This window comes from Phyllobates terribilis, unplaced genomic scaffold (genome assembly GCF_046119375.1).
Source record: "Phyllobates terribilis strain yellow unplaced genomic scaffold, ASM4611937v1 Scaffold_9__5_contigs__length_417890890, whole genome shotgun sequence".
NCBI classification, from domain to species: Eukaryota; Metazoa; Chordata; class Amphibia; order Anura; family Dendrobatidae; genus Phyllobates; species Phyllobates terribilis.
In genome coordinates this window covers 330,538,570-330,563,051 of record NW_027362769.1, presented here as the reverse complement: position 1 = coordinate 330,563,051, position 24,482 = coordinate 330,538,570, and the positions used below count along the sequence as shown (strand labels likewise).

At 45.8% G+C, this 24,482-nt stretch overlaps 1 protein-coding gene across 3 annotated transcripts in view; it reads left to right on the top strand.

Annotated features, from left to right (window-relative positions):
• The window catches only part of LOC141162170 (acyl-coenzyme A synthetase ACSM3, mitochondrial-like), a 52,659-nt gene extending 38,141 nt beyond the window's left edge, over nucleotides 1-14,518 (top strand). Inside the window, exons 4-14 of one of the 3 annotated variants that reach the window (XM_073647982.1) lie at nucleotides 756-960; nucleotides 1,039-1,182; nucleotides 1,748-1,904; nucleotides 4,054-4,133; nucleotides 5,176-5,299; nucleotides 5,609-5,689; nucleotides 6,374-6,475; nucleotides 7,104-7,231; nucleotides 11,121-11,220; nucleotides 13,870-13,989; nucleotides 14,069-14,518. In XM_073647982.1, coding sequence (XP_073504083.1) covers nucleotides 756-960; nucleotides 1,039-1,182; nucleotides 1,748-1,904; nucleotides 4,054-4,133; nucleotides 5,176-5,299; nucleotides 5,609-5,689; nucleotides 6,374-6,475; nucleotides 7,104-7,231; nucleotides 11,121-11,220; nucleotides 13,870-13,989; nucleotides 14,069-14,155 — 1,328 coding nt within the window. In that variant the 3' untranslated portion in view covers nucleotides 14,156-14,518. Of the gene's footprint in view, nucleotides 1-755; nucleotides 961-1,038; nucleotides 1,183-1,747; nucleotides 1,905-4,053; nucleotides 4,134-5,175; nucleotides 5,300-5,608; nucleotides 5,690-6,373; nucleotides 6,476-7,067; nucleotides 7,232-11,120; nucleotides 11,221-13,869; nucleotides 13,990-14,068 lie in introns of those variants that run through there. The other 2 variants (XM_073647981.1, XM_073647983.1) reach the window with 2 other exon arrangements.
• The last annotated feature ends 9,964 nt before the right edge of the window (nucleotides 14,519-24,482 follow it).

Genomic DNA, 24,482 nt, shown 5'->3' with positions numbered 1-24,482 from the left:
GCTACAGTCAATTTATCTACCAGATGGAGGTCTTGAAAAGTTGACTTGTACAATATGTATATCGACGTAGGGCTAAACCAGGAAGTGAAGACTAAAGGATTGTCCATTCTTCGCCCTCAAGGTCGAAAAGAAAGTGTGGACTTTGCAACAGTGAATTCCCTGGTCACTACCCCAGAGAAGCCAGTGTTGATACCTCCAACAACAGGATTTTCCAAAACACACTAACGAGGCAACAGACAGAAATATTGGATGGATAGGCAGATGGTCAGAGTAAGCAGACTTCAGTCCCACTGGTGAACAGAAAGAAGGTCTGGGCGGGCAGCCGACAGGTAAACGTAGTCATAAAACAAGTTGGGTTGATAACAGAAAAAAGCTGATGAGTAGACTTCCATTGGTGATAGCTGGAAGCAAATCTTACTGCAAAGACCCTGACTAATGGGGTACAGTCCTTTATAGAACCCCGGGTAGTTGTGTATTGGAGGAAGACGGAGATATTTGGCGCAACTTGCTTTTTAAGATGGTGTAAGTTAAATGTGTCACCTACAGGGAAATATGGAGCATCCATGACCTAGGAGAGCAGCAAGACGGTCTGAAGGGGAAAGCTATGTATCTGTCTGTCTGTCTATCTAAGGTTTCTCCTTGTGTAGAGTGACATGCCAGGTCTGGCATGCCAATATGAGGAGACTTAAACAAAGATAAAATATAAAACCATTAACAAGTAACAAGTTTCATCTAAGGTTTCCATTACTTCATAGGCTTAGTTTTAATCCCTGGGACAACACAACTTACAGCAAAGGATATTCTGCACAGGCTACAAACATCAGATGCAAAGTGCATTATCACAAGCCAAGAACTGGCCCCAACTGTAGACACCATCTCATCCCAAGCTCCATTGCTAAAAACCAAAATGACCATGGCCGGAAGGAGAGAAGGGTGGCTGAATTTTCAAGATCTCTATACGTAGGTCCCATCCTATTGGCATGTAATGATACAATCACCAAGGATCAAGTAATAAAACTCTATTTCCATTTATTTAAGGGCGGCCAATGACAAGCACATGTGTGTGAGGACAAGGAGTACAGATCCAATGACCATTTACTTCACTAGTGGGACAACAGGTTCTCCAAAAATGACAGAACACAGTCACTCCAGCTACGGGCTAGGACTGACGGTAAACGGAAAGTAAGTAAGTATGCAAGAAATTGTAGGGGTCTTCTGGGACAATAAGTTGATGACTTATTCTATTCAATCGGTGAGGGACTGAATCCCAAATACATTTTCTAGTGGCTATGCCTGGTACTGCAGCCCTGTCCCATTCAAATGAACTGAACCGAGCTGCAATACCTGGCACAGCCACTACAACATGGATGAAGCTGTGCCTGGAAAATAATGAAGGAAAGTGGCCTGTAAAACCGCTTTTAATTAATTGCAAAGGCAATAAATTGTCCTCAACTGCAATGTCCTAAGAAGGGTCAACCTCAGGCACTCCCGGGCAGATGCCAGGGCCAACTAAGCTTGGTAGGACCAAGGTGATCTCGGTAAAAATGCTTTGTTTTTTTTCTGATCTGCTCTTGTAAGGTTCTGTGTTTTTTTTTCTGCCTATTAATGATTTGCAACCCTGGCTCCATAAACAATGTTATATCGCTATCCAGTGTATGTGTGCTGCTGAGCTCTGACGTCCCTGAAAAATATGCAAAAATATAAAAATAATTTGCATAATAGTTTTGTACATATTTCGTCCATACAGGTATTGGATGGATTTAATTCCTTCCGACGTGTTTTGGAATACATCAGACACGGGTTGGGCAAAGTCTGCGTGGAGCAGCGTTTTTGCTCCTTGGATCCAGGGCTCGTGTGTGTTTGCTCACTACATGCCCCGATTTGACCCAACTGTAATGCTTGAAGTAAGTTAACATTGCAAGTCCTTATTATAGAGATGGAGGAAAAATATCACAAATCACCCGAACTTCTGTAAAAATGTTAGTGTTTGGAGAAGGGTACTGATAGTGCTCCTGTTGAAGCAGTTCCCCTAGGTGCCAAAACTAATGGTACAACCTGGGTACAATTCTCAAACTCATTTTCTTTCTCATATGCTGAAAGTCTATAGAGAAAGTCAAGTATGTCTACAGATGTGCCCTAAACTTACAACTCAGCCCTTCACCTTGCCAAACAAGCCTACAACACCATTCTCATCTCACACTTTTTACTGCCTCCTTAGGCCCCCATACACATCAGCATCACCGAGAACAAGGTTTACACATGGGCCAAGTCCATATTAAAAAATAATTTTTATTGATAAAAAAATAAAAAAGAAATAGCAACAACATTAAAAAAAGAGACAAGCCACAAATAAGGCACAAGGTGGGTACACCCGGATAATGAGTGAAATAGTCTTTGTTAGCTAGGGGTCTATCACCGTAACTATCATGATCAAAGGGTACACATATATGTTAATACCTTATAAAGATACACATTTGGGAAATAATTAACATCTAGGTCAAGCAATGCATCCAGATATAATTAATCAATCGCCTTGTGGTAAGTAATATTTCATAATGCATATACAAACATTTTAATTATTAATAGAATGACCAAATAATAGTGAATCTAACAGATCATGTGTCCATGTCAGCCATCTTACAATCATCCGTGTTTAGGATATAGAGTAGCTGCAAACATAAGAGCTGTAAATCTCATTATACCTCTGTAGCTGCTCCGGGGACTCACCATACCCGACGCGCGTTTCGCACTGAAATGCTTCGTCCAGGGGTCAATACACATCAGACTAACGTCGGCCAGACCTGCCAATATCGAAGGGTTCGGCTGAAAGTCTAATATATATGGAGGCCCCTGACTCTCCCCAAAGATGATGGTGGAGCAGATAAGGAACCGGCATTTACGATTTCATTTCGGACTGCTGATTCTTTTGTTTTTAAGAGATGAGCCACCTCCAAAATCCTGGAGGATTTTCTAACCTGCTCAAAAGACCGTGGATGCAGTAACTGTATTTAATCCTCCTCACTATGGCCTTAAAAGGGTTGTCTCATCTTATTAAATGGATAAAATTGTAAAAACAAGAAACTTTCCAAATTACCTCTTTTTAAAAATCCTCTAAATTTTCAAGAACATGGGGATTTTTAATTCCAAGAAAAGCTCATTGCCAAGGTTAGAGACCACCTTCTCGGTGGCCGGTTTCCTAGGCAATGAGCGTGTGCTTGCATGTGCTGCTCAGGATCCGGCCAGCTTTAGTGCCCCTGCGCTCTTCCAATCTTGCAGAGGCAAAGCTTCCTCTGCTTACAGCAACAGAGAGCGCACAGTTTGGGATAGCGGCTCAGCTATGCCACCGGCCTGGACTGTCAATCATCAGGAGCACACCCACCCTGGCAAACAGGAAGCTGGGATCAATGCATCACTGAATAAAGAAGAGTACGCCCCTTTAAGGATACTGCTTTCTCTCTAGCTGGCCTCTCGTTCAGGGTCTCATTTGCTTAATATAGTTCTTCTCTTCCCCTTTTTTCCAGTGTTCCTCTCCTCTCTATTCTCTACAATGACCCCATTGGAAAAACTCTCACCAGATTTGGCCGTCAGTCCATCTTCACAATTATGCTCCTCTACCCATAACATCACCCCCGCATTACTCCAAAACACCAGTGTGCCTGGCTGTCGACTGTTTCTAACATCTTCACTCTCGCTTTATCTGAACCAAATCTTTTGCAAAAAGAACTTCTTCAGGCGTTTCCTCCCTCTAGTAACTTAGCTAAGCCTGATATTTGCATCTCTGTGCTACCCCAACTCCTAGGCAGCACGTTCGCTGTCTTGAGGTCATGTTGGATTGAGATCTGTGAGATCCGGACTATAACACGGACTGTAAAACTTGATTATTCCCAGCTGTAACGCAGTCCTTGTAAAAAGTTACTTCACTTTTTAAGTAGATTAATCTTATGTGTGAACAGAAATAATATATTTGTATAAAAGTCATCGAACTCTAAACTAAATAGTGTGTAGTTAATTACCTGAATTGCCGTAAAAGAGAAGCCTTCTTTATTCATGCAGACATTGGCCAACTACCCTGTTACTGCTTTCTGTGCTCCTCCAACCGCCTATCGTATGCTGGTTTTATGCAACCTTGCAAGGTACGTACATATATACTACTGAATAAAATATCGGTATACTTTCTCTGAAGCTCTGGTTTGGAATTGTCATGGTCCCCCCCATCCCCTGCTTAATGTCCCACTTATCATGTCCTGCTCCTACTAGCTGAAGCTCTTCTGTTCGGGACATTGCTGTCCTGTTGCTGGGTCTCCTGCTGATGCTCTACATGTAAGAGTGCTGAGTTTTGCTTTCTTAAGGAGTCTACACATTCAACCTATGTTCTTTCACCAATGTCTTCTTAGGAGGTCTCTTCTCCCATTGCTCAATGTTCTACTGAACTAAGGTGTTCTACTTATTGTCTGCCTCTTTCTTTGACAACAACCCATCTGACGATGGTACCTCTCCGTTTTCTTGCCATGACAAACTGGTGACTGCAGCCCATCCTTATATCAGCCAATGCTAACAGTGACTGATCAGGGGGCTGCAACCTGGGGATTCCTTGTGGGAAAGTCCAAAGCTCCTTGTGGAAGTTCTAAGGTGAAGAACTCGCATTCTCTTAGACTTTGCTTCCTTGTTTTAGCCCAAGGCCAAGTCTGTAGCAGCCCAATAGGTCCACACCAAGTATTGGAAGCCTCTTTCGAGAGACTATATACCTAATATACTTGAGAATTTGTTAACATTTTATTATTTGAAATCTAATAATAGGTCTGCATAGCGTTGGAAAAATTTGGTTGACTTCCTAGAGGCGCCATCACTATACAGCAGGTTCTCTCACTGGGCCGTAGCATCGTTACCTCTTGACCACAGCCCCTCAATGGCATCAATACCTGCCGTTGTATTTGGTTATTCCTCAGCCCTAGAGACCTACTTAATCAAATAATTGGTGAAACGAGCAATTTTAATAATAACCATTGGGGTAAATTGGAAATTCAATGTTCTAATATAAAATCGGCGGAATGGAGTTTGCAGCCCTGTCCTCACATACACATGTAATGAATGTTCCTATGGTTGTATTTTAAGGTTGGGTTCCTTATTACAGCGCTGATTATAATGGATTTATGTATTTTTGGTCTATTCATAAAGCTACAAATTCAATAGTCTAAAGCATTGTGTGAGCGCTGGGGAACCCATGAACCCTCAAGTGATGGAGCAGTGGAAAGCGAACACGGGGCTTGACATTTATGAAGGCTATGGTCAAACGGAGACTGTAAGTTGTTACTGGAGAAAACTTTATTAGTGGCAGCTAAGTACATTTTCTATGATATTAGTGTTATGCTTAAAAAGATTTAAAGATGGTACTACAGTAGTCTGGTTCTGTTGGCTTTGGACCATCAGACTTATTTCAAGCCTTTATAGTTTTACATATCGAAACGTATCTCTTTATGGGGCACTTACATCATTGAACTATAACCCCAGCTCACGATCCAACATGTACAAGTGTGAATATGGTCCTGTTTAGTTTTAAATATCAGAGCAATTGAATTGTACGCAGCTAAGCACAGACGTTACTATCTAGGTCCTGATGTGTGGAACATTTAAAGGAATGAAGATAAAACCAGGCTCTATGGGAAAGGCGTCTCCAGCCTACGACGTCCAGGTATTTATGTATCTAGGGTGCCTGTCCCCGTGTCTGCTTTGGTTGGCGGGCAATGCAGGGTGACCATGCCCTAGCCCTGGTTTACTCCTGGGTCTTGTGGTTCCTCCCAGCCTTGAAGGTTGGGGACTAATTCCTGGTTAGTTAGTGTTTCTCCGTGTTGTAAGTCCTGTACCAGGATACTCTCTATTTAAACTCCTGAGAGTTTCCATTGCCAGTTATAGTGAATACTATTCTGGTTATCTGCAGTCTATTTAGCCCCGTTTTGTGTATTTACTTTGTTCTGAAGTTGGCCCATTTTTTGACGATTCTTCTGCTTAAAAATTTTGCCTTCCTGCAATCGACCTTCTTGCTGCCAGCTTGCTCCACTGGCTAGCAGCTGAATCTATAGCCCCAACCCATGGGCCCTTGTGCAAGTCCATATCCTTGTTAAAGGGCGAAGGCCAGAGAAACTTCTTAGATCTGGTAGATGGAGTGGCTTGTTATATTCCTGTCGATGGAAACCCTATTAACAGCTGCCAGGCTGCCACGAACAGTGCCCTCATAAAAGTATAACTGGCCCAGGAAACTGACTCTCAGGAGTTTAAATAGAGAGCAGCTGGAATGGATGTGAAACAACTTGTCCTGTCACTTAGATTTAAATATAATAATATATATATATATTTATATATTATGTTACCATCCCAGATAGTTGACGCTGATGGCAACGTATTACCTCCAGATCAGGAAGGGGATATTGGAATCCGTATCGCACCTCAACAACCTTTCTATCTTTTTTCTCAATACACGGTAAGCTTACTAACAGAACATGTCTATATTTGACTTCTTAACCATTTTATTTATTGTCCTAATCCATCTTATATGAAAGATGAAGCAACATTGCAAATAGTCATTGGTATCTTCAGATCCATTGCAGGCCTATGCTTCTCCATTGTAACAGACGACAAAGCCTTTGTAGTCTGATTCTGCAGTCTGTTCTTTACACATAACATACAATCATAGGCTAGCAAGAAATAATAGACAAAATACATATATTAAATATTTGCATATAGTGTGTTTTGCTGCATTTTTTTGTAGCGACTGCAGGATCAGACTACAGGTTTGGCTTGTAGTCTGTTACCATGACGACACATATGTCTACATAGAAGCTGTAATCAATAGGACATTTTTAATAGAATTTTTTTTTGCTTTATTTTTCATTGCATTGGAGCAGTGCAAACCAATTGGCTGCAAAGGTCGACATACTGTATTAGGGACGTTCACAGTGATTTTTTTTCATTAGACATTTCTTAAAAAGATTACTAAATGTGGGCTTAGCTTCTGGGGCCTGCTCCAATCTGCATTTACAGAACACAATCCAATATATAATGCAATGATTTAGCCTTTACAGATGATGTATAATATCCATTGGCAATAGGGCGACCCAGAGAAAACTGCCTCAACCCGAAGAGGAGATTTTTACCTTACAGGAGACAGAGGCATTAAGGATGAAGATGGCTATTTCTGGTTTGTTGGAAGATCAGATGACGTTATATTGTCTTCAGGGTAAATATACTTTTTTTTTTTTTTTTTTACAAACAATTGATTGAATCATTCTACCAGATAAATTGTCATTGCTGCTTACCATCAAAGCTTTGCCTTTATTTTTTGTAAAAATTGATTGCTGCTCTGTAGGTAAATGCTTGTCTTCCCGGGAATCTGTCAGTAGGATCAACCTTCTTAAGCTGTATATATGGTCATGTAGGTCATAGGAAGCTGAATAAAATGATACCTGGATACCTGCGATCCATTGTCTTATTCCAGAGAAATCCATGTTTTTCTTAATATGTAAATGAGCTGTTAAGATCTATGGTCCCGACATAGATCTCCCCGAGAATCTGCCTCCAGAACTTATTATAAATGAAAGGAGGCATTACGAATGTGAGACATGTAATGACTGACAGTCTGTTCTCCTGATCTACATGTCTCACACTGGTAATGCCTCCTTTCATTTATAAAAAGCTCTGGATTCTCAGGGAGATCTATGTTCAGCCCATAGATCTTAACAGCTCATTTATATATTTAACAAAAATGTGGATTTCTTTGGAATAAGAAATCTGAGAGCGGATATCAAGGTGTCATTTTATTCACCTTACAATGACCTACATGCCCATATAGACGGCTTATGAGGGTTGATCCTACTGATATATTCCCTTTAAAGATAGAAAATTAAATCTATGCCCGCTATGGGCAGGCAAAGATTTTGTGCCATTTTTTTGGCTTTATACTTAGTAAAGCTGTTGGACTGTTGGTGGCATTTCTAAAGTGCGAAGAGTAGGAAGTTGCGTTTATGGCGTTGAATGCACCATATGTTTTTTAGCTGTTTGCCCACAGATCATGTAGCAATAAAAATGAGTCCAGGTACATCCGTCTTAAAATTAATAATATGTCTCTTAGCATATTGTTGTAGCATATTATCCTGGTCCACTGTAAGGCCCCATTCTGACGACCAACCATACTTGGGATCCATATCAGAAATATTATTCCAATGGGGCCATGTAGGCCTTCATTACTGTCACAATGAGGTTTCATACCGGTCACCAAATCACAGGCCTTAGGATGGTGCAATATTCTATGTAATATAAAGGATACTGGTAAGCTTTCTTGGCAGGGTATACAACATTTGCGATCCAGCCAAGGGAGTAATAGATGTAAGCACCTAGAAAAGCATAAGTGGTGACCATACATAGCTGCCATAACTGTACCTGACTGTAGATGACAATGTGGTCACTAGAAATTAGGTTTACCAGCTAAATAATTTACAGTTTATCCTCAATTTACATATTAGTTTCATAGTAATGAATGCTAATGTCAGAATTCCTGTTGTCTTTCTACACTTTGACAACTAGTGGCTGCTATTGTTCACCCTTATAATTATACTGCAATCCCACTCCTTACCACTGGAGGCTGCTGTTGTGTTCTGCAGTTGCCCTTTACTAAGATTGCAGATTCTGAACCTTGGAATCCATCTTGTTTTCTGTTTGGACCTTCTTAAAGCCACATGGATTTATCACTCATTGCTTGAGTATTATGTCTAGCTGTTAGCTTAGTTCCAGTCTCAGCTCCTGAACATTCTTTCCCAGACTGTTCTCATTCATCTATGGATTGTTCCCTACAACTCCTTTGTTATATCAAAGTACATCTATAACTGATTGCTGTTCCTGCTCGTGCTCCTTAGGCCACTGGTTTCCAGCCGTTCTGCACCAGTATCGTAACAGCTAGTCAGGACCATTAGAGATAAGCATGGACTTTGTGCAGCAGCCCACAAACCCCCTATGGGTCCAAATTACAGCCAGGGACACTCCATGTACAGTGTATTGTGCCTCTCTGAGCTCTGTATTCTTTTCTAGAAGCAACACCATGCTATTATTAAAATCAGGGACCTGTTAAAGTACAATAGAGGTCGAGCATATAGGTGTCACCTTAAAGGTAAAATCAGCTTAGCTCGCTTCTACATGGGGAGATGAGCAGGGCCAGTGACATCAGATCTACAGATATCTGGTGGGGCATGTGCGCGAGCTTCAGGTGTTGTGTGCCTGTCCTATTCTAAAAAGAGCGGTGAACGGGGCCGATGAAGTCATGTCTATAGATATCAGCCTGGCTGGATGAGCAAGACTAGTCTTATATAGTAATCTGGCACCTGGTCGCTGAGAACACGTCATCAGATATCTGTCAGGTTGTGTGCATTATAATCCAAAAAGAGAAAGACCTCCAAACAAATTTGATGAAAAAACAATGATTTTTATTCATATATAAACACACAAAATATATTAATTAAAAAACAAATAAGCGGGGTTTATGACAGACAATAAAAGAACAGTAAACTGGATGAAGATGAACGCTCCATGGAAATCAATCCAGATAAGTTATATATTCATGCACATATTCATATTCAATGGTGTATACAATGTCAGAAAATATTCAAAAATTATACATCTTCCATATGACTATATTATACGTGTCGAACTCTGGCCCGTGGGACAAATCTGGCCTGCAGGGTGATTATATTTGGCCCGCGACACCAGAGCCACCACGCCTATGTGAGGTCATTATTCTGTATGGAGGACTATGTGGAGCACATTTTACTGTATGGAAGACTATGTGGGGCCATTATACTGTTTGGACGACTATGAGGGGCCCATTTTGCTGTATGTAGGACTTTGTGGGGCCCATTATACTGTATGGAAGACTATGTGGGGTCATTATACTGTTTGGACGACTATGAGGGGCCCATTTTGCTGTATGTAGGACTTTGTGGGGCCCATTATACTGTATGGAAGACTATGTGGGGCCATTATACTGTTTGGACGACTATGAGGGGCCCATTTTGCTGTATGTAGGACTTTGTGGGGCCCATTATACTGTATGGAAGACTATGTGGGGTCATTATACTGTTTGGACGACTATGAGGGGCCCATTTTGCTGTATGTAGGACTTTGTGGGGCCCATTATACTGTATACTGGTTGGCCTGCGACTTTGTCCAAATTTTTCATTTTGGCCCTCTGTGTGTTCGAGTTTGACATCCGTGGACTATATCAAGTATCCGATAACAGTATCACTCCTGTGGTAATGATTCCCATTGGTAATATTAGATCTAACACATACAAGTGTTTACAATCAGCATCAGTGTGCGAGTCATATGGGGAAATCAATTTACCACAGAAGAAATCCAGACATCATCCATGGTGGTGGGGTTCATGACGTAACAGAAGGCATATGGTGCCTAGGGTGTATTACACCAGTATCTATATTTATAATACTAAATACCGGGAGTAAGGAGAACAAAGTGCTTAGTGCTGTGCAATCCAACTATATACATAATGATATACATCCGTAATTCATAGCCCAGAAAATGACCATTGTGAGACCAGTACCTATAAAACTACTGAGAGATAAAGCGCTTAGTGCTAATACATATAGTGTGTGTATATATATATCATATAGTTGCCTTCATAACTCACTCAAGATCCGGCACAAAAAAATATCACAAACCCATCATGTGGACCCACCATAGCAGTGTCTCATCCAGTACCCCTTGACACACGTTTCACATGAAGCTGCTTCTTCAGGAGGGGTTCAGAAGGTTGTGTGCACTAGCAGCAGGTATCCTGCACCTTCCAATTCATCTGCTTGGCAGATTTTTAGCTCATCTCAAGGCAGAGCTGTGATCTGTGACTACAGTGCCTATAGGAGGGTGAGGTAGTCTAAGACACACCCCCTGCATCATCATTCACTTAGGCTACTCCCTAATGCCACTCTGCTGCTTCTGATTGGCTGTTGCATATAAGCACATGTTAATGACACCAGGAAGTCATGTGTCAATGGGGAAGCTTATTATGGGGAGTTCTAAAGAGTCACTTTAAACAGTGTAATGCTTTCTTTTTATATGTTTAGATATCGCATCGGACCATTTGAAATAGAAAGCGCATTAATAGAGCACCCGGCTGTCGTGGAATCTGCAGTGGTCAGCAGTCCGGACCCGATCAGAGGAGAGGTAACGGTCTGCGAACTCCTGTCTACAACACTATAATATTTAATTTACAGTATATGGAATGCAATAAGATTTGTAATCTAGAACGGAGTATTTATGTTGTCAAGTCTTAAAGAACAGTCAGAAAGGAACGACCCCACGCACTTTTCACAGTTGCTTCGTCAGGGAAAAATCCCGGATGAAGCAACTGTGAAACGCGCGTTGGGTGTTTGGTGGGTGAGTATGTTTACAAATCTTTATAATATATTCTGATAAATTTCCTATATGTACCTGTAGGCTGTATCACATTTTACTATTCTATGTCCATTGTATATGGTCATAGTTGGTTGACCACTTATACAGTATATACCTTACTTGATACTCTTCACATATATGTTTATGTGTATCACCCTATAACTGTGAAATTTTATATCATTGGGGTTCCTACACGGACTCACCCACCATTTTCTCTGTGTGGGTTTGTATTTTGGAACTTTATCATACATTTTCATATGTTTGTATTCAGTAAAATTTACTTACTTTTAATTATGTCTTAATTATATTGTCCGTATTGCTAAACGAACATTATGCAGAACAATTAAAACTATGAAAGGGACACAGCCTTCACAGGAGCTGATCGTCATGGGTCCTGAGAGTTGGACACTCATTGATCTGATATTGATGGCTTGAGCATAGGTCAATTTTTTAAGAAATGGAAAACCAGTATACCACTGTTCTTGCCACTGGTGTATAGTAACATTTTATTTGAAAGTTGGAACCAGAAAGTTTGTAATTTTTCAAAAATATTCCCAAACTTTTTTTTAAATTTTTTCAAAGAAATTGCCTTGTAAGCTTTGTTAATAAAACCGTTGAGTGGTGAACATATCATCGGTGCAACCTGAGAGGCTGAACAAGGACCCAAGAGATGCACTTCTACCTCTAGCTTTTGTCATAGGCAGAACTGTTGGACTGTAAAGGGCTCATATACTGTTCTTGGACAGGGGCCCTTTCCACCACTGAAAGCGTCCATCGATTTGTTAAATCTAGTGTACAAGATGTCCTGCGGAAGTGGTCAGTCTTCCTATATGCTAGGAGCCACAAAATTCATGTCCCCAACACGTTTCTTAAAATAAAGATAAAATGGACACCCCCTTTAAATATCCCATAACTTGCCCTACTTTTTACGCAACAATTTTGTCTGTCAGTTATACAGATTTCTCCTGTAAACCAATCAGTTGGTAATTAGCTACTTCCTCACTAATGTCGGTACACCTTCCAGAATTCTTAAAGCACCACTTCAGGATTCCAGCAGGTCACAACCTGCAGAAGACCGACCGGAGCGGCGCCGATACCAGCTGCCGTCTTCTTCTGTTAAGTATGATACAAGGAACATAGATTAGTAGCACCATTCCAGCGCTGCAATAAACAAAAATGCTGGAGTGGTGCTTTAAAAGAGAATATTTCACAATGCAGACCCGCATACATTATTAAATAGATCTCTTAGACCTGATGGGGCTGTTGTGCTTACTTTAGAAATCCATGTCAGAATGCCTGCCTAGTGTTTTTGTAAAGTTTCTCAAGTCCGGCAAAAAAGTAAAGGCGCTCATTTCTTTTTTTCTGAGCATACCTTCCATTGCTAGCTTTTAACTCCTTTCTGTATCCGCCAATTTTTGTGATTTCATGTTTTTTTTTTCTCCACTCCTCCCAAGAGACATAACTTTGTTATTTTTCTGCGCCCTCCACACATGGTCGATGGAGGTTGCGCTGAGACGGCTGCTATTAACCATTTAGATGTCTATGTAATTACTGGTCACTAATGAGTTACCAAGTTAGCCAGGGCAGTAAATAGCATAAGCAATCAGATGAAGTTTAGGTTCAGGTCCCCTGAGAGGACCACCAAATAAAGTAAAAAAAAATAACAAAACAACAACAACAACAAAAAATAATAAAATATATAGATGGATGTATAAAAAGAAAGCGCAGCAGCACTCCATTATGGCCAAGATACATAAAGACAATAAAACCATTTCATTTAAACTGTGTTATTACTCAATAAGCTTTACTTACAAAAAATGGAGGTTCTTAGCGCATAAATTGGCCAATTCATGTGTGCCCATCAACCGCTGCAAGGTGACCTCCCATCTGATGGGTACTACTCTGCCTACATGCCTCTCTCTGGGCTAAAACACCTACAATTTATATGGGCTGGTAGAATAGAATATACATCACCTGCTGGTTAAATGGAGGGAGTGCAAGTACAAACAGGAGGCAGTTCCCACCTCCTATAGTAATATGTCAAAAAAACAGTTTTAGCCCAGAAGTGACATGTTCTGTCCAGAGTTGTAGGCTTGTAGCCCAAGAGAGGCATGTAGACAGAGTAGTACCCATCAGATGGGGGGTCACCTTGCAGCGCACCATTTTTTGTAAGTAAAGCTTATTGAGTAATAACACAGTTTAAATTAAATGGTTTTGTTGTCTTTATGTATCTTGGCCATAATGGAGTGCTGCTGCGCTTTCTTTTTATATATCTTATGCAGTTTCTGCAGCTTGCACCTGTTCACATTTGGGATGTGCTGGTCAGTTTTTTTGACATATATAGATGGATGGATAGATAAATTGTATCCTAAATCTACATCATTGTGTCTTACACCTAATAAATACATTTATGTGCAGGTGGTGAAAGCTTTTGTTGTCTTGTCCCCTCCATACACTGTACACGACCAGGAGACACTGACTAAAGAACTACAAGAACATGTGAAGAAGGTGACCGCCCCGTACAAGTACCCAAGAAAGGTAGGTAACTTCTGACACCAGAACCGTCACACAAGAAGCTCCTGGAACTTGTCCTGAATTATTCTTCTATTATTCATAGATTGAATTTGTTGAACAATTGCCAAAAACAGTCAGCGGGAAGATCCGGAGAAATGAGCTGAGAGATAAAGAATGGGGAAAAGCCTAAAGACCGGGTACCACAAGCCAAACTTACCATTACTAGTATTGAAAATATACTCTTCTTCAAGACTCCCGAGTCCACCTGTATGGAGAACCAACCTGACCACTCCTGGTCAAATGGACACAATCGTAACATTTTTGGATGACTAATTCCTGAGGTTTTTTAATGACTACCCGTAAGGATTCAAGAGTCTGGTCTCCATGGATCAAGATCTACAATCCCACGCTGTGTGAAATCAGGGTTTAGGATCACGGTGATCTAGTCACTGCCCTGAAATGTGCTCACGGATTTTAATGTTGGGTACACCATCACCTCTACTGTTATCTTGTAATCTCAACGTGAATTGTATGTTTTACGAATATCTTTTTTCTCCTCGCCTTTAATATATACAGTATTTTTTCCTTTCAAATAAAAAATTAAAAAGACTTTGGAATTAAAATGTTTTTGTGAAAAAAAGTAAAATGTTAAAATATTGACCCTGTCAAGTAACTGTCAACACAATGATTATACTCCAGAAAATAGCCTTAAGGGATATTTGTGGTCTTTAAAACTGATGAACAATCCTCATGGCACTCCCTGGCAATTAGATGTTTGAAGGGGTGGAGGATATCCTCTGACCACCATTTCCCCATCATTGCTCTGTACACCACTGTTCTGTGTGGGTGGTAATGTAGTATTGTCCCATTCATGTGACCATACACTTGATTAGTCAGCTAGATTCAGAAGATGTCACGGACGATGGTACCAGACCACAGATTATGGCTTGATATGGCCATTATCGTTTATGACTAAGAACCCTTTAAGGCAGTGTTACCCAACTCCGATCCTCAAGAGCCACCAACAGGTCAAGTTTTCAGGCTTTCCTTAGTATTGTACAGGTGATTAAAATCTTGCCTGTCCATGTGATGGAATTATAACCTGTGCCAATGTAAGGAAATCCTGAAAACATGACCTGTTCGTGGCTCTTGAGGACCAGAGTTGGGGAACACTGCTTTAAAGTAACAGGTGCTATATAAATGTTCCCTGCACCTGCGCTGACTTGTAGGTCAGGCGGCCATTTTCCTGTAGATCACAGCTTCAGGAAGATGGGCGCGCACACCGGAAACCTGCGTCGCTCACCGGCCCTGACCTGCAGCCAGACACTGCCCGCACCGGCCCCCAGCCAGATACCCGCAGCATATCACCTCTTCCTTCTTTGCTGCTGCCGCCGCACCCCGCTCCCCAGGCAGGCCTCGGCGGCACGCAGCCAGTTCCCGGTCCCGGCCCTCAGGCAGGCCCCGATCACCACACACCGGCCCCCAGCCAGGCCCAATGCCCCCAGCCATGCAGTCAGGCCCCCAGCCTGGCACCGGTCTCCAGCCATTTCTTCTGCTGCAGCCACCAGGTTTCTGAGGGAGGGAACTGCGGGCCCTGCAATCTTGCTCCACCGCATCTCCCTGCTTCTGGAGCACCGGATTCCTGAAGGATTTTGTCTTCTGTGGCCCTCTCTCCACTGCCTCCCAGGTAAGATACTGTACCTATTAAGACTATAAGACGAACCCTCATTTGATAGAAAAAAAATATTTTTTATTTTCCACCCCAAAATTTGGGGTGCGTCTTATGGTCCGGTGCGTCTTATAGTCCGAAAAATACGGTATGTAGTTTACCAGTACCGTATGCTTAAAAACAGCCCCCACCATGATGTTCCTACCTCCAAACTTCACTGTTGATTTAGTGTTTTTGGGGTGATATGCAGTGCCTTTTGGCCTCCAAACATAGTGGGTATTATGGCATCCAAAGAGTTCAATTTTGGTCTCATTTGACCAGACTATATTCTACCAGTATTTCACAGGCTTGTCTAAATGTGGTTGAGCAAACTTTAAACATGCTTGAACATGCTTTTTGTTCAGCAATGGAGTCTTGCTTGGTGAGAGTGCATACAGGCTGTGGAGGCTGAGTGCATTACTTATTGTTTTCTTTGAAACAATTGTACCTTGTGATTCCTGGTCTTTCTGTAGCTCTCCACAGGTGGTCTTTGGCTCTTGGACAACTCTTCTGATAATTCTTTTCACTCCTCTGTCTCAAATCTTGCGGGGAGCACCTGGTCGTGGGCGTTTTTTGGTGAAATTATGTTTTTTCCACTTCCGAAATATGGCCCCAACAGGGCTCACAGGAATCTTCAGTAGTTTAGAATTTTTTCTGTAATCAATGCTATCAGTATGCTTTGCAACAATAAGGTTATGAAGGTCTTGAGACAACTCACCTGTAACGGGTCTGGGAGGCGGAACCTCTGGGCTACAATACAAGGGGGCGGTCCTTGTAAGGGAGCGGGTGGCGACCAGGCAGGCAGTCACAGGAGGTGACCTGGACAGTCTCTGAGTGAACGGGACAGTCTCTGAGTGAACGGGGCTGGAGGTCACGGCAAGTGACCGGGGCAGTCTCTAGGTATAGGGTTGGTACGACCTGTGGCGGCTGAAGATAGACGAGAGCTCCCAGGTGAGCAGGCGAGAGTCTCTGGATGAACGGGTGGTCACAGCATGTGACGGCGGAGCCTCCGGGTAGGCAGACAGACAGGTAGCAGATGAGCGCTCCCAGGTGAGCGGGCAGGAGTCACTGGACAGGCAGGTGGTCACAGCACGTGACGGCGGAGCCTCCAGGTAGGCTAGCAGGCAGATAGCAGATGTGCGCTCCCAGGTGAGCGGGCAAGCTGGTCCATAGACAGACTGACAGGAGTTGGTAGGCAGACCGTCGGACCTCAGGCAGGCAGGCAGGTAGCTGATGTGCGCTCCCAGGTGAGCGGGCAAGAGTCTCTGGAATAGCTGGTGGTCACAGCACGTGACAGCGGAGCCTCCGGGCAGGCAAGCAGGCAGGTAGCGGAGAAGCGCTCCCAGGTGAGCGGGCAGGCTGGTCCTTAGACAGACTGACAGGAGTAGTAAGGCAGACCGTCGGACCTCAGACTAGCAGACAGGTAGCAAGTAATCAGGCAGGAATCTGACAGGTAACTGGCAGGTAACTGGCAACGGGACCTGAGGGCTGAAGCACAGGTGAGACACAGGTGCAAACAACATTGCTCGGGCACCTCCATTTTGGAGGAGGTGCCTTATATATGATGAAGTCCTCCGGCCATTGGCCGGGGACTCCTTAGGACGACGCGCGCGGCCCCTTTAAGAGGAGGGGAGCGCGCGCGCGCGCGCGCCCTAAGCACAGGGGCCGGGAAGGAGCGCGCGCTGAGAGCAGAGCGGGAGGAGGACGCCGGGAAGGAGCGCGCGCTGACAGCAGAGCGGGAGAGGGACGCCGGGCACGGGGCAGAGCGGTGAGGGGAGCAGCGTCCCTGCCTAGCAGAGGGCAGGGACGCCGGCACTACAGTACCCCCCCCTTTAGGCCCCCCCTTTTTTAGGCCAGACAGAAATTTAGCTAGGATGAGAGGGGCATGGATGTTCTCCCGGGGCTCCCACGTTCTCTCCTCAGGACCAAACCCCTTCCAATCTACCAGAAAAAAGGTCTTTCCTCTTACCCTTTTGGTGGCAAGAATGTTCTCTACCTCAAACTCGTCCTCAGCGGAAACCGGAGCAGGAGGCGTACCTGTAGACTTGGAAAAAGAGTTAAGTACCACAGGTTTGAGGAGAGATACATGGAAGGAGTTAGGGATCCGTAAGTTGGCCGGGAGTTTCAATTTATAGGCCACCGGGTTGATCTGACTGGTGACCTCCAGAGGTCCGATGAACCGAGGCCCTAACTTGTAAGAAGGTATCTTGAGTCGAACATATTTAGATGAGAGCCAGACCTTATCTCCTGGACGAAATTGAGGAGGATCCAGGCGTTTTTTGTCAGCGTGTCTTTTCATCCGTTCGGACGACTGAAGGAGTGCGGATTGGGTACTCTCCCAAATGGAGGAAAATTTGCTAACAAGAGATTCCGCAGCCGGGTTGTCCACCGAGGTGGAGACAGGAAAAGGAATCCGAGGATGCTGACCAAAGACTACAAAAAACGGGGATTTGGAGGAGGATTCGCTCTCGTGATTATTGTAAGAGAACTCGGCCCATGGTAGGAGATCCACCCAGTCAGAATGGTGGGCATTAACGAAGTGCCGGAGGTAACTGGTCAGGTTCTGATTGATCCGCTCCACTTGACCATTGGACTGTGGGTGGTAAGCGGAAGAGAAGTCCAGGGTGACGTCTAGTAGTTTACAAGTGGCTCTCCAGAAGCGTGAGGTGAACTGTACCCCACGATCCGACACGATGTGGAGGGGCAGGCCATGAAGACGGAAGATGTGACGAATAAAGTCTCTAGCTAGCTCGGGTGCAGACGGGAGGCCTGGTAGGGGAACGAAATGAGCCATCTTGGAGAAGCGGTCAGCGACCACCCAAATGACCGTACAACCGGCAGAGAGTGGGAGGTCAGTTATGAAGTCCATTGCAATATGCTGCCAGGGGGCAGCAGGTACTGGGAGCGGAAGGAGGCGACCGGCTGGCAGATGTCTCGGAACCTTGTTGCGGGCGCAGGACACACAGGCAGAAACAAAGTCTATTACATCCTTGTGCAGGGTAGGCCACCAGTAGTGACGGGAAATAAGCTGGAGGGTCTTCTTCTGACCAGCGTGGCCAGCCAGTTTAGACGAGTGACCCCAGTGAAGGATCTTCTCCCGATCAGGTACTGATACGAACGTCTTTCCGGGAGGGAGACGATTTAGACTCATGGGAGCCACCTGCATTACTCTGGCGGGATCGATGATGTGTTTCGGATCTTCCTCGAGATCAGATACCAGAAAGGATCGAGACAAGGCGTCCGCCTTGACGTTTTTGTCAGCCGGGCGAAAATGAAGGACAAAATCAAAACGAGCAAAAAACAAGGACCACCGGGCTTGGCGCGGGTTAAGTCTCTGGGCATGCTGGAGGTAAGCCAAGTTCTTGTGGTCAGTGTAAATTATTACCGGGTGAAGAGCCCCCTCAAGCAGGTAACGCCACTCCTCCAATGCCAGTTTGATGGCCAATAACTCTCGATCTCCTATGGAATAATTGCGCTCTGAGGAGGAGAAGAGTTTAGAGAAGAAGCCGCAAGTTACCATCCTCCCGGAAGAAGATTTTTGAGTAAGTACCGCTCCAGCTCCAGAGGAGGAGGCGTCCACTTCCAGGAAGAACTGCTTGTTGCCGTCCGGGCGATGCAGCACCGGGGCGGAAGAGAAGGCCTGTTTTAAGGAAAGAAAGGCTTCTTCTGCTTCGGGCGGCCACTGTTTGGGATTAGTACCCTTACGGGTGAGCGCGGAAATTGGGGCAGTCCGGGAAGAGAAGTGTGGTATGAAGAGGCGGTAGTAGTTGGCGAAGCCCAGGAACCGCTGAATGGCTTTCAACCCCTCCGGTCGGGGCCATTTCTCGATGGCAGACAGTTTCTCTGGATCCATTCGTAGGCCGGTCTGAGAAATAATGTAGCCCAAAAACGGAAGCGAGGTCTGCTCAAAGAGGCACTTCTCGTATTTAGCGAAGAGGTGATTCTGCCTGAGCCTGAGCAGGACCTGACGAACGTCCCTCCGGTGAGTCTGGAGATCCGGAGAGAAGACCAAGATGTCGTCCAGGTACACCACTACGCAGGAGTAGAGAAGGTCCCGGAAGATGTCATTGACCAACTCTTGAAAGACGGCAGGAGCGTTACAGAGACCAAAGGGCATTACCAGGTATTCATAGTGGCCGTCCCGGGTGTTGAATGCCGTCTTCCATTCATCCCCCTGACGGATACGAACCAGGTTGTACGCCCCACGGAGGTCTAGTTTGGTGAAGATTCTAGCCCCCCTCAGACGATCAAATAATTCTGGAATGAGCGGAAGGGGGTACTTATTCTTCACCGTGATCTGGTTTAGGCCTCTATAGTCTATACAGGGACGGAGAGAGCCGTCCTTCTTTTTGACGAAAAAGAAGCCTGCTCCCGCCGGGGAGGTAGATTTCCGGATGAATCCCCTGGCCAGATTCTCCTCAATATATTCGGACATCGACCGGGTCTCAGCAGCGGATAAAGGATAAATACGCCCACGGGGAGGAGTAGTACCGGGTAACAGGTCGATGGGACAGTCGTATGGTCTATGAGGGGGTAATGTCTCTGCCTCCTTTTTATTAAAGACATCAGCATAAGACCAATAAGGAATCGGAAGTCCAGGTAGATTAGCTGGGGTAGGAGAGGGACGGACGGGATGGACGGGAACCAGGCAGGTCTTATGACAGTCTTGTCCCCAGCGAAGGACTTCTCCGGTTTGCCAGTCAAGCACGGGTGCATGTTTCTGGAGCCAAGGCAGACCTAGCAAGAGGGCGTGAGAAAGTCCAGGCAGAACATGAAAGGAGATACTTTCAGAATGCAGCATTCCCACCTGCAGAGTAATGGATTCGGTGATGAGTTGGATGGGGCGTGGTAAGAGCCCCCCATCCACGGCAGCCACAGACAAGGGTACAGCCAGAGGTTTGGTGGGGATGCGGTATTTCTCTACCAGGGACTGTGAAATAAGATTCCCGGCTGCTCCAGAGTCCAGTTGGGCTAGTTCGAAATAACGGTTCTCCCCGTAGACGATTGAAACTGACAACAGCAGGGATGGAGAGGATTTATTCTTGTCTAGGTGGACCTCTCTGAGCGAACCTAGACACAGGCGTTTCCCGACCTCTCCGGGCAGGCACGGATCCGGTGCTCCTTACTGCCACAGTAGAAGCAGGTCCCCTCGGCACGGCGTAAGTCCTGACGGGTCTTGACCATCTTGGTCTGGTCGACCTGCATAGGCTCAGGAGGGTGTACCTGGTTAGAGACAGAAGGAGTGACGGGTTTCTGAAAAGTAGGAGCTAAACGTAGTAACCTCCTCTCACGGGTGACCTCTCTGGCACGCTCCTGGAACCGTAGGTCAATCCGGGTGGCAAGAGTTATTAAGTCATCGAGAGTGGTAGGAATGTCCCGACTGGCAAGTTCATCTTTAATACGGCCGGACAGACCCTCCCAGAAGACGGAAACCAGAGCGTCGTTATCCCAGGCCAGCTCCGAGGCAAGGGTACGGAACCGTATGGCATATTGGCCCACGGTGAGGCTTTCCTGACGGAGGCGTAGCAGAGATGATGCGGATGAGGTCTTCCGTCCGGGTTCGTCGAAGACTTTCCGGAAAGCCGTGAGAAAAGCAGGCAAGTTGGACACCAGGGGGTCTCCTCTCTCCCATAGAGGATTTAGCCAGGCCTCCCCGGTGAGATGGGACATGATGAATGCAATTTTGGCTCGGTCGGAGTTAAACTGGTGGGACAAAAGTTCAAAGTGCAGGGTGCACTGATTTATGAAGCCCCGAGCCTGGACGGAGTCGCCTCCGAAGCGAGGAGGTGCAGAAAGCCGGGGTCCGGGGTAGGATACCATGGTATTAGTGGGCAGCGGAGCTGCCGGATTGCGAGACATGGCACTGGCGGAGGTTGTCGGTGGAGCAGTCAGAGTATCCAGGCGAGTATTGACATTCCGCAGGTGACCCAGGATGGACTCCTGTTGGGACCTCTGACTGGACAGTTCATGACACAGGTCCGAGAGCGAGGGAGCTTGGGTGCCACCGGGTTCCAGGGCCCGAGCAAACTGTAACGGGTCTGGGAGGCGGAACCTCTGGGCTACAATACAAGGGGGGGGTCCTTGTAAGGGAGCGGGTGGCGACCAGGCAGGCAGTCACAGGAGGTGACCTGGACAGTCTCTGAGTGAACGGGACAGTCTCTGAGTGAACGGGGCTGGAGGTCACGGCAAGTGACCGGGGCAGTCTCTAGGTATAGGGTTGGTACGACCTGTGGCGGCTGAAGATAGACGAGAGCTCCCAGGTGAGCAGGCGAGAGTCTCTGGATGAACGGGTGGTCACAGCATGTGACGGCGGAGCCTCCAGGAAGACCAGCGGACAGGCGACAGATGAGCGCTCCCAGGTGAGCGGGCAGAAGTCTCTGGACAGGCGGGTGGTCACAGCACGTGACGGCAGAGCCTCCGGGTAGGCAGACAGACAGGTAGCAGATGAGCGCTCCCAGGTGAGCGGGCAGGAGACACTGGACAGGCAGGTGGTCACAGCACGTGACGGCGGAGCCTCCAGGTAGGCTAGCAGGCAGATAGCAGATGTGCGCTCCCAGGTGAGCGGGCAAGCTGGTCCATAGACAGACTGACAGGAGTTGGTAGGCAGACCGTCGGACCTCAGGCAGGCAGGCAGGTAGCTGATGTGCGCTCCCAGGTGAGCGGGCAAGAGTCTCTGGAATAGCTGGTGGTCACAGCACGTGACAGCGGAGCCTCCGGGCAGGCAAGCAGGCAGGTAGCGGAGAAGCGCTCCCAGGTGAGCGGGCAGGCTGGTCCTTAGACAGACTGACAGGAGTAGTAAGGCAGACCGTCGGACCTCAGACTAGCAGACAGGTAGCAAGTAATCAGGCAGGAATCTGACAGGTAACTGGCAGGTAACTGGCAACGGGACCTGAGGGCTGAAGCACAGGTGAGACACAGGTGCAAACAACATTGCTCGGGCACCTCCATTTTGGAGGAGGTGCCTTATATATGATGAAGTCCTCCGGCCATTGGCCGGGGACTCCTTAGGACGACGCGCGCGGCCCCTTTAAGAGGAGGGGAGCGCGCGCGCGCCCTAAGCACAGGGGCCGGGAAGGAGCGCGCGCTGAGAGCAGAGCGGGAGGAGGACGCCGGGAAGGAGCGCGCGCTGACAGCAGAGCGGGAGAGGGACGCCGGGCACGGGGCAGAGCGGTGAGGGGAGCAGCGTCCCTGCCTAGCAGAGGGCAGGGACGCCGGCACTACATCACCTATTATGAGATGTTTCTTGTGTGGCACCTTGGTAATGAAACACTTTCTTATAGGCCATCATTTCAGCTAACTAGGATTGTTTTCTAATTACTGATTGATTTCAGCTGGTGTCATGACTTTCCATGGCTTTTTGCACCTCTCCTTCATGTGTTCAATACTTTCTCCCTGCACCATCATATTCCGCAGCGCTTTAAAGACATCTGTCACGTGGACACCGCAACAGAGAGGGGCCAGAAGACTGCGGTGTCTGGGTTCACAAACTCCTGCACTGGTTAGAAGTACTTCACCATCTTATTAAACAGTGCAAGTTTTTTTTTTCTTGTTAGCAGTGCAAGGATTAATCTGTTCAGTTGAAGCTCCTGGAGCTTTCTTATCTGGATTGACTCAGCTGTTCAGTGTTGGCCACTCTCCTCTGCTATATATGCACGCCTCTGGCACTTAGGTATTGCCAGTGTTAGTTCTTACTGCCTGGTTCTGGAGTTGGAAGTGTGCTTTGTGGTTGGAGTTGGTGTTTGGAGTTGTTCAGGAGATTGTTGCTTGGAGTTTTGTCTGTGTGCACATCCTCATTCTCTCCTATTTGGTTTCTCCTTCTTTTAACCCTAGAACACATGACCATAAAAATCTACTTTTTCACATACCTGGGGCCTTTTAGGCCCATGTGCAAATAACATGGAATAACTCAAACAAAAACGACAAACAACTATATACCTGAGGAATACCTAGAGTTTCAAAATTCTAACTAAAGTAATCTTGCAGAAAATAGAAAACAATTAACAGGGCGGGCCTGCGAGGCCCCAGGTATGCGTTCTAGGGTTAACTCTCCTGTGTCCAACTCTGTTGGTTGGTGTGTGTATTTTGTATGGCTGGTATTTTTATTTATCCCTGTCCATCTTTCCTTGTTTGTCTGGTTAGTGTGTTCCTATACACTTCAGCTTCCCACTACCCTGGGTGGGGGAAGGGACAGATAAGGGTTGATATAGGAGCATAGCAAGGCACGAGAACCCAGCGTCTCCACCTTCAGGAGTAATCTGGGGGACAGGGATAGACTAGGGCGCCCCTAGTTCTAGGGGCCTGGTTAGCGCCCATAGTCCCAGCTCATTGTGACACATTATCATTACTGTCTCCATTGGGGCTCGCCATAATCTAAATTCAGGCTCTTTGTCTCTTTGCTCATTATTGGCTGTGAAATGAGATTAGCATATGAGCCCCATACAGAATAGATAGCTGCCAGCAAAACAACTGGCAAACCATCATTTACCCGACAGCTATCTTCTCTGACTCAATACACAGGAACACTCACTCTGCCGAGTGCTCCTTTGTTCCCTATGAGAGAACATACTCTGGCAGCGGTTTATCTCAGCGTAAATAAAAGGATTGGCAGTCCACAATCAGACCTGCTGACCCTTTACCTCCCTGCAATCATCATCAGTCAAGAAAAAGTCGGGGGGCCCCCATACATATTAAACTGTCGGCTGAGCCTGATGAGATTGGTGGGTTCAGCAAACGTTGGTCTGATCTGTATGGGGGAGGGGGGGAGGGCTTAATACATTAGTGAGCTCTTTCTGGTAAGAATTTGTAACTT